The sequence below is a fragment of the Acanthopagrus latus genome, chromosome 21 (genome assembly GCF_904848185.1).
Source record: "Acanthopagrus latus isolate v.2019 chromosome 21, fAcaLat1.1, whole genome shotgun sequence".
In the NCBI taxonomy this organism is placed as follows: Eukaryota; Metazoa; Chordata; class Actinopteri; order Spariformes; family Sparidae; genus Acanthopagrus; species Acanthopagrus latus.
This window is the reverse complement of record NC_051059.1, coordinates 6,847,857-6,860,607: the sequence shown is the minus strand read 5'-3', so window position 1 is coordinate 6,860,607 and position 12,751 is coordinate 6,847,857. Positions and strand designations below refer to the sequence as shown.

Here is a 12,751-nt window from a genome sequence, read left to right as displayed (position 1 = left end):
TATACTTACAGCAATTTTCAGTTTATTAAGACATTCATACAATTCTGGGGGAGGAGGAAATCTGAAAATTAGTCAAGGGGGTAAATAGCAATATACTCTGGTGAGGGTAAAACCACATGTCAGCAAAATATGGCCAACCAGTGAGGAAATCTGAGAGCAAGAGGGGTAAAAAATATATATAGTACATTTAAATTAAAAGTCACAAAAGATAACAAAAAGCAAGTGAATCTACAGTATAACATGACAAGTGCCTCTATTTAGCAGGCCCACAATACATCGCACATATGTTAGCATAACATAATTTGCAGACTTTATACAGCACTTATACCTTTTAGTCCACAAGTAAGTTACTAAATGGTGGAGAACATCGAACACACACATCTTAATTGAACATGGAAAGAAATACCTGATAAGGACCTTTTTGTTTACAGACCCCATGGCTTTGTAGCTCCAACCAACCGGCTGTCGAGGTTAGAATCTACAACTGTCCGAAAGGGACCACCATAGAAGACACCTCGCTTTTAACACATACCAAAATTCTGATCAAGGTTTAGCATTGAGAAGTTTTTTTCCCCCTCGAATAATATAAGCACAATGCAAGTGGACGATCGCTATCACTGCGTTTAAAAAATGAAATCTCAGGGCTCAAATCAGGTCAGCCACATTCATAGGCATCTCCTCCACGGTTGTATTGTAAAACGTCTCAATGTCTCGAAGAATCCTCTTGTCCTCCTCAGTGACAAAGTTGATAGCAACTCCTTTTCTGCCAAAACGGCCACCACGACCAATTCTGCAGAGTAAAGATCAGCTACGTCAGACTCAAAAGTACACAGAGGTGCTCATACTGGTGCAGTATAAGATGAAACTCACCTATGAATGTAGTTCTCTCGGTTTGTAGGAAGGTCATAGTTAATGACCAGGGAGACCTGCTGGACATCAATCCCACGGGCCTGAGAAAAAAAAAAAAAATTTACATACAAGTCTTAAAGACAGATGGCTAACACGATGTACAGCTGTTAATGTTGCCCATATATAAGTAACAGATTCCTACAGTTGAGGAAACCATTGTGGAGTACGAGCCCTACTCTCCCAAAAGTTCGAACTGCTTGGTCATTTAAGGACTGTTGCAGGAATAAAAACATTTTGGGTTTCAAGCTCACAACTGATAATTACTGCACAACGCCCATCAACCCCACATTTAATACTAACCAGAAGATCAGTAGTGATCAACACTCTGCTCGAGCCAGACCTAAACTCCCTCATAATCACATCACGCTCCTTCTGGTCCATGTCACCATGCTGTGAATGAAGAGTCATTTTAGTTAGAGAATGTGCAGATGAGCCATGACAAGCAGAATACTGTATTGATTCAAAGATTATAGAGCCAAGCATGCAGGCAACAGATCTTACCAGAGCAGAGACTGTGAAGTCTCTAGCGTGCATCTTTTCAGTCAACCAGTCGACTTTTCTTCTAGTGTTGAGGAAGATGACAGCCTGGGTGATGGTCAGTGTTTCATACAGATCACACAGGGTGTCCAGCTTCCACTCCTGAGACATCCAAAAAAAATAAATAAAAGTTAGGTCAAGTGATGCAATACAAAGTTAACCCAACACATCAAATTGCAACTACTGCAAGGCGATCTATTAATCTCCATGAAAAAACAAGTGGGTTATGTGTAACACAGGATCTTGAGACAGAGGACAATGGACATTAAGAAAGAGGTCCGTCCAAGCCTCATTTCCGACACCGTGCCTTTAATCTCCTTCCCTGGTGTACCCATGCTTACACAGCCACATGAGCCAAACCTGTGAGGCTTGGCTCCTGCAGTTTTAGCAGGGTGCTTTAAAGAGAAGGGACATTTACATGCACAATCATGAGAATTACCTAGTTGAAATGTTGTAGTGTTCAGACAAGTAAACCCACCTCGCGTTCTACATTTATGTAGAACTGCTTGATACCCTCAAGGGTAAGCTCTTCTTTCTTCACCAAGATGCGAATGGGGTCTCTCATGAACTTCTTGGTCACCTCCAAAACCTCTGCAGGCATGGTGGCAGAGAGCAGGACCACCTGGAGACAACATATACCATATTACCAAGAGACTACATCAAGTCTAAATTTAATGGAGAGTTTGAAAATCAGAACTGAGTGTGACACTGAACCTTGAGACAGAGGCTAATGAACATTAAGAAAGAGGTTCAACAACGTCTCAGTTTCAGAACAGTGTGCAATAATCTCCTTCTACACATTACTCTGCTAGCACTATTGCATGAAACAGATGAAATCTGGATCACACAATTATAGCAGACTTCTGTTAATGCAGAAGTTTGGCATAATTAACTCATCAACTGTCAGTGCTGAGCCTGCAGTCAAATAAAACACTCACTTGGATGTTTGTGCTCAGCTTCTGGAAGATCTCATAGATCTGATCTTTGAACCCTCGGCTCAACATCTCATCAGCTTCGTCCAGAACAAACATCTTGATACACTTGGCAGCTGCAGAGAAATAGAATGTTCGTCTTGATAAGTCTGAAGTTTTCATTTGTGAAATGAATCAGCATGACTTGAGAATGTTTCTCTGCTTAACAGAAACTGGGATACTTACACAGATATGTCCTGCTAAGCATGTCAAACACACGTCCTGGTGTGCCCACCACTATGTGTGGGGCCTCAGCCTGGAACTTCTGTATTTCGGTACGGAGACTGGTTCCACCAATGCAGGCATGGCAGCCTGCCCCCATGTAGTCACCCAGGGCCAGAATGACCTTCTGGATCTAATGAGGGGAGAGGAGCAAAAGAAAAAAAAGAAACAAACAGCAGTTCAGGATAATGGGAAAAGGACATGACTGAACAGTTGTACTTTTTTGAAGTGTCCTGAGTGATCAGTAAAATAAAAAGGAAGTCTCCATTTCAAGAGTCAGTCCCGAAAGATGGTATGCCATCATATCACTCAGTTTTCCACCGCAAAATATGAATTCTCGAATCACAACCAATCCAGTAAAGCCAGATCACCTTTCGGACCAATGCAGCCATGGACAGAGACTGCACCAATCCAAAAAGAACAAATTTGTGTTTTACAATTTCAGAATTTTGACAGGATTTGTAAAAATGGTACCTTAGTAATTGAATCATTGTCCTCAATGTGCTGTTTAGGTCTGAGACACTGAAGTTATCGTGACATCAGGAACAGCATACCTGCTGAGCCAGCTCTCTGGTAGGAGCGAGCACCAGAGCCTGAGTCTCCTTCTGCTCAACGTCCAGCTGCTGCAAGATAGAGATGGCAAACGTGGCCGTCTTGCCAGTGCCTGACTGGGCCTGGGCAATGACATCGTAACCTAATGGTAAGGGGACAGAACTGAATTTTTAAGATTGCTTCCACCTCAAATTGCTGAAAAGAAAGTCTGTTTCTAAGATCTTATACATGATCGTGCCAGATTAGACTGCCGTACAGCAGTCAGGGTACAAACATCTGGTAAGAGTGATCAGTGAAAACAAAGTTATCCCCATTAATGGGTAAGTCCCGAAAGATGGTAAAGCATCATTTCACTCATAAAAATCTAATTAACTCATGAATATCAAGTGTGAATTCTGTACCTTTGATGCAAGGAATGATTGCCCTCTGTTGAATGGCAGATGGCTTTTCAAAACCATATGCATATATTCCCCTGAGAAGTGTCTCCTTCAGGTTCATATCATCAAAGTTGTCCGTAATCTCACTCCAGTTGCTCTAAAATTTTAAAACAGAGGCTTGTGAGTGGAAAATAGAACAAATGACAGGACAGTGTGTTTTAATCTGTGACTCCTGAACATACCTCGATGACACCATCAGGCTCCATTCCATCTGGCCCCCCATGGTCTCTATCTTTTGAGCTGTTTAAGAAAACGGGATACAGTCAAGTTTCACCTCGAGTCAACTTTGACATTTCCTCACACGTAACAAGAAATCGAAGCGATATTGAGAATAGACGCACTAAAAAGAAACCGGGCAACTACATGTCGCGATCGTTCCTACGCTGTGTCATACAGGCCCTCATTAAATGATTTTGGAAAATTCAAAACCCACCTACGCGTCACCTAATGATTAAGACGCAGAAGCTCCGTCAGATGTGTGCTGGTCCGGGTTACGCCCAGAGTATCTGATTACACAGTCCCGGGCTGGGCGCACGTGTCGAATTCCACGAGCAGAACTCAACTACCTGCCGGCCCAGAAATTCATGATTATGTAACCTCGAAGGGTTACAAGCCAGCTCACACGCCCACTGAGGCACATTTTATCTTCCGATTTAAAAGCGTTTAAGTCGTATTGTACACGTTCGGCATATCTCAACATGGAGATCTGCCTCGCTCAGTTAGCCAATATGTCCGACTGTTGGGCCTGAACTACCTACGGCGCTGCCTGAGAGCTAGGCCGAACTGTAGCCAGGCCCGACGGCTCCTCTGAATTTGACAACCACTGGCCAGGACAGCAAAACGTCCTTTGATAATAAGATGTAGTCTTGATAATTAAGGCCTTGGTCATTAGAGAGACAAATCACCTGTATTCCGCAACGGCTTGTAACGGTCATTTGGAACTGCGGTGTTACGGTGTCACAAAGCTAGCAGTTAGCAACCACATCGCCCTCATGACGCGTAGGGCCTAGCCAGCTAAATAATTACAAATTCGGCGTCAGAGCGTGCACGCCAGCGTGGCATGCTTAAATATAACTACGCACAGACAATTATTTCACAAAAAATGTCACAAACTGCACGATTTTACCTGTTGTAATCAGCAGAATCGCTAGACATGATCCGTTCCCAACTTCAGCATGCGACTGGAAAGATCGCAGATGGCGACGCCAACTGCCTTTATGCAGCCGGACTAATTTCCCTGGCGAACTTAATGCTCTCTTTGGTTGACAATACAGTATTAGCTGACTGGCTCAATGTTTAGATTGCACTTATTTTCATTCAATATGTTCTTCATACAAATATGTCTTTTAATAACCCAAAAAAATTGAAATTGTGCTGAACTATATTTATCAGCGGAAGGATATTGCAGTAATAAGTTGCGCTTGGGCTGCTACAGTGTCCCTGATAGGTCAAAATTCTCTTTAAAACGTTGCGCAACATTTTTATGGAGATTTTCCGTGTGAGGTTGTTGAAATACAAGTAGGGTGACAGAGTAAGAGGAAGAAAGACAGCTTGAAGAAGAAGCTTTGCAGCCAGTAGTAGCTCCGTGGCGCCAGTTCTATGTAGCCTTTTATGTTAAAACTACTAGATTGTTCTTGCGTTTTCCCCATGATGTGAAATGTTGAACTCAGTGACCAATCAAGCATGAGCAGTTTCTTTCTGTATTGTCCTGTGCACTCCACGTACTGTCTGTGTCCGTGGTGACCCTCTGTCACAATCTTTGCTCATGTTTTTGGTATATTTTGTATGAAAGTGCAGTGAATTCTGGTTTGAATCCATTTAACTGGGTTGTATGGAGATTGTCGATGCCTCTTGTTTTTGTTCCTTGACATGGAGGAAGAATAATTACTTTATTAATCCTCTTGCGAAAGTTCAAGCATCCATCATCTAGTTAATTTCTTTTCAATCATACTCACAGGATCTATAGACAGACTCACTCAAGGGGTGCTTAAGGGCACACTGAAAAGCAGTCCACTGGTCTAGATTGCACTCCTATAACACTGTTGGACTAATGATGGACAGTTAAAAAAACAAATGATTAAAATCGATAAAGCACAACCACAGTTATAACGCCACACATTCTTGTTCCTTTTCAAAACCTGGCGCCTGCATTACCCACAATGCAACTTTGCCAGTGAGTGACATCACAGGAGGCAATTTATCCGATTACATGCAGGTTCCTCTGGAGCCCCAGAGGGCTTTTTTACAATTTCACACATGGATAAGTAGCCCTAAAATTAAAACCTAACGGGTAAAATTGGTGGAGCCATCTTTTAATGACCAGGTTTCATCTGTGTTCCTGTAAGTTTTACATAATTGTTCTTATTTTCCATTTTATGCTCTTTGAATTCCTGTTACCTGCAAAACAAAGATGCATCATGCAGATTATACCGAGCAGTATGACGCCACCTCTGTCACAGCAGGTCCCACACATTAATACAACAGTAATAACACGTCAGATACTCAAGGATATTTAGCTGATGATACTTTGTTTTTTTTCTCTTTAGGGTGTCAGTTATGTAACATTTTGAATGTATAACCTTTCCATCATGTTATATTCCAAAATTGCAAATTCTACTAAATACCTCCCTGTGGTCTGAAAAAGAGCTGTTTGGTTTCTGAAATATTACTAAACAAAACCATCAAAGACATGTTTCGCTTTTATTCCAGTGCAATGCTGAAAGTACAAAGAGAGAGGTTTTATTTTTGAATTTGTGACAAAATTTAAAAATACTTTTAGTTGAAAACACGCTGAAATTAACTACATTTTTCAAAAGAAGATGACGAAATAACAGTTTGGACATTATGTCAAAGATGCCTATGTATGGTGTTGAAGAGGTATCTACTGAAGCTAGCATGCTAAGTGGATAGCCCTGGGCCTGAAAACTTTTTTCTCCCAGCAACTCTCTGGCTAGGTCCATAGCTAACCAAGCTAACAGCAGCTATAGTCATAAACAGAATACAGTTAGCAGCAGCTAGCTACTTTGGTGATATGCTGCCCCTATTTGTTTGGAGTCCAACTTCAACAGGTGGCTAACCTTTACATATTGCATCTTTAAAGGGGATTTATATAGGTTTATTCACCAAAACTGTCTCCGGAGATGAAGCGCAATGCCAGCGTTCAATTTACTTTGGCTTCTATTTCTTATACCCAACACTGTTTCTTGTCATCGGGGCACTACCTCTTCATCCTCTCAAGGTGACAGAGGGAAGACTGGACGCTACAGGGCCTCACTAACACCTGCTGAGGTACAGCATGGGATTATGAAACAGGACCGGCAGAGGCTAGCATGTTGCAGTAGACATCTCTGCAACACAAGACATACACCGTCTTTGAAATGACGTGAACCCTGCTGTTTCTTCCCACTCTGTTTATATTGTTAGTTAATGTCTTCAACCGAAATTGAGTGTGCGCCGACTCTAATGCACAATGGTGTAGTAGTTGGAGAAGAGTTCCTCCCCTTCTGTAATGTCTCTGAGGGAAACAAGGACAACACAGCGTAGAGGCCGCTGTGTGTCATGGCTGTAGTTGACATTTGGCAGATACTGGCGGAGCTCAATGGGAAATGTGTCCGGCACGTCGTACTCCTGGTAGCACACGTTGGCAGGCCTCTCGTTTGAGCAGTTGTTCACGTACTGACCAACAGCAAGTGGGTTTTGGGGAGTGTCTGTCAGCCAGCTGGTGTCACTCATCATGAAAGGCCCCAGCCGGTCCCTGCCACTGCATGACCTGAACACCATTTTGGAGATGCTTTTGTCATTGCCATCAATCAAGACACCATCAATACACCTGAATACAAAGGGGTTTCTGATGGACTGGAGGAGAATTGGCTCATTGGCTTGATAGATGGTGCCAGGGTACATGGCAACTGTTGCTCCTTTGCGCACAAATCCTTTGGTGACAAACACTCCAGTTCCTGCAAAGGGCAAAGTGCTCGGCTTCCGGGCGATGCAGAATCCCAGAGACTGTAACATGGCATCATCTCCACACACTAGGTTTCCTCCACAAAGCTGGTCTTCTTCGCTTGTTACCTGGCTGAGAAAGGGAGTTTGAGCTGCTCTGAGCTCTCCATGATTAGCCCAATGGCTCCTGAGCAGGACTCTGAAAAGCCTCAGCAGGCTCTGTGAAACCTCCTTATCCGGGACCAGCTTGTCTTTCGACAGCCCCTTCACCTGCCGCAGAGTCTTCTCATTTTTAGACAGGTTCAGTACAACCCAAGGCACAAACCTGTGTCTGTACGATTTCCATTTGCTCTGAAAGCGTTTTAGAGCGGCTCTTAACATCCAGAGCGACGTCTGGTAGAGCGGACATGGAGGAAATGGCTTACTGTCATGAATTCACTAGTCTCTTCCGACAGGTTTTTTCAAAATAAAAGACGTCACGTGTTGATTTTTCTAAATTCATATCAGAACTCCGATGAAGTGTTTTTCCACTTTAAGACAAATGTGTGCAATGCGTTGGAAAGTGAATATTAGATCGAGTTATTGTGCACCCTTAGACATGGCACGGTGGAGGAGTGACTCATTTTGATCTTTTAATTTTAAGAGTGATGCTTTGACCGGAAGACGTTTTTACGTTGCTTGTAAAAACTTTACACGCATTAGCCAGCTGGATGGGAGGAAAGGTAGTCGGGCAAAGACAAACATGGTAAGAAATGACTGTTTCTCTCCTGGTGTCGTGATGCAAAAGTAAACAGTGTCTGCACACACAAACTATTACTCTTGGGTAACTTATATAGCCAGTACACTACGATAATCAGCTTATATTCCTTTCATATTATGAAAACAAACGTAGCTCTCGACGTTAGCATTAGCTAGCTAACTAACGTTAGCTCACGGCAAGACTAGCCAGCTCGCCTAGTTAGCTAGCTGAACTTGTTAGCCTTTAAGCCAACTGCCAAACAAAATTAGCTGCACACACAGCAGTGCAGGCTATTTATTGTTGCCGACAGGGTTTAAAGACTGCACTGCTTGTTCAGTGCTAGCATACGTTTAAATATACTCGTATCATTAGCTAGCTGACAGTCAACACATTGCAAGTCGGTCACTGTTGTCAGGATAGCATGTTATTGCTAGTTTTTCTACTGCTGCTATTAAGAGGTTTGTAACTATGGTTTAGTGTTAATGCAGCTCACTTCTTGCCAGCCAGTCGTCGCTACTATGTGATTTATTTATTTATTTATTTATTTATTTATTTGCATAGTTGAAGTTCTGCAGTGATATGTTGAGTATTGTTGACAGCTGATGAATAAATTTGTTACATTAACGTTACAGAAATATCTGCTTAGATGTGGCTATTGCTGTTCTTTATATTAGTTTCCTTGTGTTTTGTTGCTACAACGGGTGTGTGTTTTGTTTGTCTTTGTGCAGAACAAGCTGAAGTCCTCACAGAAGGATAAAGTTCGTCAGTTCATGATTTTCACACAGTCCAATGAGAAGACCGCACTGACCTGTCTGTCACAGAATGACTGGAAACTAGATGTTGCCACTGACAAGTTTTTCCAAAATCCAGAGCTCTATGTTCCAAATCTAAAGGGGGCCTTAGATAAGAAGAAGCTCGAGCAGCTGTACAACAGATACAGAGGTATGGAAAACCTTTTGAATGTATAATAAAAAAGCAACACTTTCTCACCAGGTTTCTATGAAGTTTCAGCATGTTACAGATTTTGATACAATAGAAGAATTTCACTTCTGTATCAAGTCCGTCTTCACACTTTTGTCTTTAAGATCCTCATGATGACAACAAGATTGGCATCGATGGGATCCAGCAATTCTGTGACGACCTGACTCTGGACCCAGCCAGCATAAGTGTCCTCCTCATAGCCTGGAAGTTCAGGGCGGCAACACAATGCGAGTTCTCGAAGCAGGAGTTCATGGATGGCATGGCAGAACAGGGGTGAGGATGTGTTTTTCAGATGGTACAAACAATCTTAAAGCTCCTCCTCTCTTCTGTGTAAACTGGAGGTTAAAGAAATAAAGAGCTGTTACTATATTTAATTTCATGCCTATAATTCAGGGACTTCACAATGTATGAAGAAATGTTACAACCCTTACACTATGATCTTCTTTGGGTTGTTTTCTTGAATTTTGGACTAATCGAATTAATATACATCAATGCAGCCTTAGTACACTGATTCAGCTTTTCCACCAAAATTAGTTGGTATACACAGGGTTTTTCTTAAACGCAGTTCAACCTACTAAAAAGTACCTATTGACCTGATTCCCAGTTCCTGCTGGCATGGCAGCCCATCTGTGATTTTAATCCTAAGTGTTAATGTTGTACGTCACTGATGTCATGTTTCATGTCATGAATGAGCAAGAAACAGTTGTAACAGAAGAGAAAAAAACAATACACCCACTGTAAAGAGGCAGCTGTAAAACAGTGGATAAATGATTTTTAACACCACATCACCTGTGAAATGAGTCGTTTCACTTAAGCCAGTTGGACCTGTGTGCCGGTCACTAAACCAGAAGTAGCTTTCATAGGAATGAACAGGGCTCCACCTCCAACACTGTGTCCAGTAATAAAATGTTCTTTATAAACCGCATCCCAAATTCCTTCTTAATTTACGCGCCTCAACCAGCCATCACTTCACACAGCGGAATGTAGCATGTTCACCTGGGTCTAGGTGAACCTGTTTATACTGGAGAGTCAATTGACCTGGGTATAAATGCAAAGTTTACACATTCCCATTACACAAAAAAGGCCAGTGCGGGTTTAAGTGGGATTTTTGACCCATGGAAAAGGGGATAATAGTTAAATTGTATACCTATGACGTGTATTTTAAGATTGCTGTAACAAAGTTACCCTTACACAGCTCAATACACATGCACCTAATAATTGATTGCTTCCTTTAACAATAAGCAAAGGTGTTAACTTTACGGAAACATTTCCTCATGTCTGCGTTATGTTTTCCCAGGTGTGACAGCATAGACAAGCTAAAAGCCCAGCTGCCAAAGATGGAGCAAGAGTTAAAGGACCACGGGAAATTTAAGGACTTTTACCAGTTTACATTTAATTTTGCAAAGAATCCTGGCCAGAAAGGTTTGGGTAAGAATCTTTTAATGTTCACCTAATAAGGGTGAGTTTGTTTGTTTGTTGAATTTGTCTGTTTTTTCTCACAGATTTAGATATGGCAATCGCATATTGGAATTTAGTACTGGCTGGAAGGTTCAAGTTCCTGGACCTGTGGAACAAATTTTTAGTTGTGAGTTTGATAATCACTGTCACGTTACACCAAAACTGTGATTACTGTTTGTTCTCATTGGGTTTCCTTAACTCTGGTCTACATCTTTTGTAGGAGCACCACAAAAGATCAATACCTAAGGACACTTGGAACCTCTTACTAGACTTCAGCACAATGATCACAGATGACATGTCAAATTATGATGAGGAAGGTTTGTATGGTGTTGACACTCCACTAAAGGTTAACAGTTTTTCACTGTGTGCATGGAAGCATTTATTTTGGCGGGACATGATATTGACATTATATTGTTATCATGATGTCAGATTAGACATCTTCCTGGTTTGAAATACTGCATTACAGCTAAGTTATATAATTATTCTGGACTTACCAGGCTGTTCTAATATTTGCCTTTAACCCAAATTATCACCATAGTCATCAACATTTTTGATGATTATTTATCAGAACTCTAATTTTGTAAACATTTTGTCTATGTGCCAACAATCACACCTACAGTATTGTTGCAGTATTGATAGTGAGGCATTTGGTAAGAAATATGGTGATATTTGATTTTGTTGCCTGGTCCTAACTTTTATTAAGTGCTTTTGAAAAATGTCAGAATATCAAGATATATTGTAAATGCCCAATATTGTAAAATTAGTTTAAGACCATGTTGCCAAGTCCCAACATCTATGACCTGTAACTGATTCTTTTTTTAAATAAGGTCGAGTGCCTCTCCCCAGTATGGTTGTTATCTATAATCATATTCCAACATATGGTGGAGTCTGTTCATTTAAATGGGCACTTTGTAGTTTTAGAAAAGAAATTCAAACTCAGTATTTTAATATTTACAATATAAATGAGGTAATAATTTAAACTCAAATTCATATTTTTCCCTTACTGAATCAACAAGCTGTTCTCAGGGGAAAATAAGGTCCCCTGAACACTGAAGGCAGAAAGGTAGCAGGGTCCACTAAATATAAATAAAGTAAAGGAACACATTTTTTTGTCCTTTAGGATTTGTTTATTCAGTTTATTAAATCATACAAATGAAAAGAGTTCTTTTATTTAGTTTTTTAGGCTCTTTGAATTAAAAATCCTTCCCCCAAACTACACAGCACACCTTTTTAAAAAGTTTTGTCGGTTTGTTTGTTGAATAGGAGCGTGGCCCGTCCTCATTGATGACTTTGTGGAGTTTGCACGGCCACACATCGGGACCAAAAGCACGGCAGTTTAAGGGCCGCTCTCACAGCAGGAACATCCATGTGAGGTTTCTACAGAACGGATAGCGCAGAGGACGGAGGACAAGGGGACCGCACTGAGCTGAGAACTATGTTGCCTTTTCAACCCTCAGGACTGAAATATTTTACACAACAGAGACTTTATATATGTGTGTGTGTATTTACATATATATATAAAAAAGGCATATCTCTTTGTTGGTCAACTTGTGGTGGTTTGGAACTTTTATCTAAAGTATTGGGCTTTTTGTGTGCGCTCAAGCCAATTAGAGAGGAGTCACCATCTTGGCCCACATGGTTCATTGATGTGTTTTGGGCTCCACTCAAAAGCAGGTAGATAGACACACTTTTTGAATTGTAATCTAAACATGAGGGTTCGCGAGGGGACGTTGTTCTTTAAATATTGAATTTTAATACTCTTGTGTGCATTCCTGATTTTGTTTTTGTTTTATGATACATTTGTGCGACAAGTCAGTATAAAACTTTGATTGTAATTTTTTAAGCATAATGCTGTTTGTTTAAACACAAATGTATAAAGATAAAATAAATGTTTCAGTTTGGTATCTTTAAAGCTGCCTGGCCTCTTTGTGTTTGTGCACAAAAAACAAAACAAAGGGTAATGATAATTCTCAGGTACTTCTGGTTATGATTTTGGACCTGCA

At 41.1% G+C, this 12,751-nt stretch overlaps 3 protein-coding genes and 4 non-coding genes across 8 annotated transcripts; 1 reads left to right on the top strand and 6 right to left on the bottom strand.

Moving 5' to 3' along the window:
- Positions 1-4,856, bottom strand: eif4a2 (eukaryotic translation initiation factor 4A). Its single transcript, XM_037083475.1, has 11 exons — positions 4,755-4,856; positions 3,811-3,868; positions 3,593-3,725; positions 3,194-3,333; positions 2,604-2,772; positions 2,385-2,494; positions 1,925-2,068; positions 1,411-1,548; positions 1,210-1,299; positions 871-950; positions 1-790 (listed from the first exon to the last, which is right to left on the bottom strand). Exons 1-11 carry the CDS (start codon positions 4,781-4,783, stop codon positions 646-648), a joined length of 1,236 nt encoding a protein of 411 aa, XP_036939370.1. The 5' UTR covers positions 4,784-4,856; the 3' UTR covers positions 1-645.
- Positions 1,673-1,856, bottom strand: LOC119011935. The gene has a single exon (XR_005072302.1). It is a non-coding gene; the product is annotated as a small nucleolar RNA SNORA81 (small nucleolar RNA).
- Positions 2,145-2,326, bottom strand: LOC119011936. The gene has a single exon (XR_005072303.1). It is a non-coding gene; the product is annotated as a small nucleolar RNA SNORA81 (small nucleolar RNA).
- On the bottom strand, positions 2,875-2,950 carry LOC119011937. Its single transcript, XR_005072304.1, has one exon. It is a non-coding gene; the product is annotated as a small nucleolar RNA SNORD2 (small nucleolar RNA).
- Positions 3,475-3,547, bottom strand: LOC119011938. Its single transcript, XR_005072305.1, has one exon. It is a non-coding gene; the product is annotated as a small nucleolar RNA SNORD2 (small nucleolar RNA).
- A 966-nt stretch (positions 4,857-5,822) lies between the features above and the next one.
- Positions 5,823-8,072, bottom strand: setd9 (SET domain containing 9). The gene has a single exon (XM_037083476.1). The coding sequence runs from the start codon at positions 7,949-7,951 to the stop codon at positions 7,088-7,090; it is 864 nt and encodes a 287-aa protein (XP_036939371.1). The 5' UTR covers positions 7,952-8,072; the 3' UTR covers positions 5,823-7,087.
- Positions 8,073-8,169: 97 nt separating this feature from the next.
- On the top strand, positions 8,170-12,660 carry dcun1d1 (DCN1, defective in cullin neddylation 1, domain containing 1 (S. cerevisiae)). Of its 2 annotated transcripts, none has more exons than XM_037083479.1 (7): positions 8,170-8,315; positions 9,038-9,251; positions 9,395-9,563; positions 10,588-10,712; positions 10,793-10,875; positions 10,969-11,065; positions 12,012-12,660. In XM_037083479.1, the coding sequence occupies exons 1-7, from the start codon at positions 8,313-8,315 to the stop codon at positions 12,086-12,088; spliced, it is 768 nt and encodes a 255-aa protein (XP_036939374.1). In that variant the 5' UTR covers positions 8,170-8,312; the 3' UTR covers positions 12,089-12,660. The 2 variants fall into 2 exon arrangements, with proteins under 2 accessions (XP_036939374.1, XP_036939373.1); XM_037083478.1 differs by having other exon boundaries at positions 8,172-8,315; positions 10,588-10,718.
- The last annotated feature ends 91 nt before the right edge of the window (positions 12,661-12,751 follow it).

What these genes read in the sequence shown, in the direction of transcription:
- eif4a2 (XM_037083475.1), bottom strand. Translation starts at nt 4,783, where the DNA reads ATGTCTAGCGATTCTGCTGATTACAACAG. An exon ending in ACATAAATGTAGAACGCGAG is followed by an intron (nt 1,549 to 1,924) that starts GTGGGTTTACTT and finishes TGGATGTCTCAG; the next exon opens with GAGTGGAAGCTGGACACCCT. An exon ending in ACTTCACAGTCTCTGCTCTG is followed by an intron (nt 1,300 to 1,410) that starts GTAAGATCTGTT and finishes CTTCATTCACAG; the next exon opens with CATGGTGACATGGACCAGAA.
- dcun1d1 (XM_037083478.1), top strand. An exon ending in GCTGTACAACAGATACAGAG is followed by an intron (nt 9,252 to 9,394) that starts GTATGGAAAACC and finishes TTTGTCTTTAAG; the next exon opens with ATCCTCATGATGACAACAAG. An exon ending in TCCTGGCCAGAAAGGTTTGG is followed by an intron (nt 10,719 to 10,792) that starts GTAAGAATCTTT and finishes TTTTTCTCACAG; the next exon opens with ATTTAGATATGGCAATCGCA.
- setd9 (XM_037083476.1), bottom strand. Translation starts at nt 7,951, where the DNA reads ATGTTAAGAGCCGCTCTAAAACGCTTTCAGAGCAAATGGAAATCGTAC.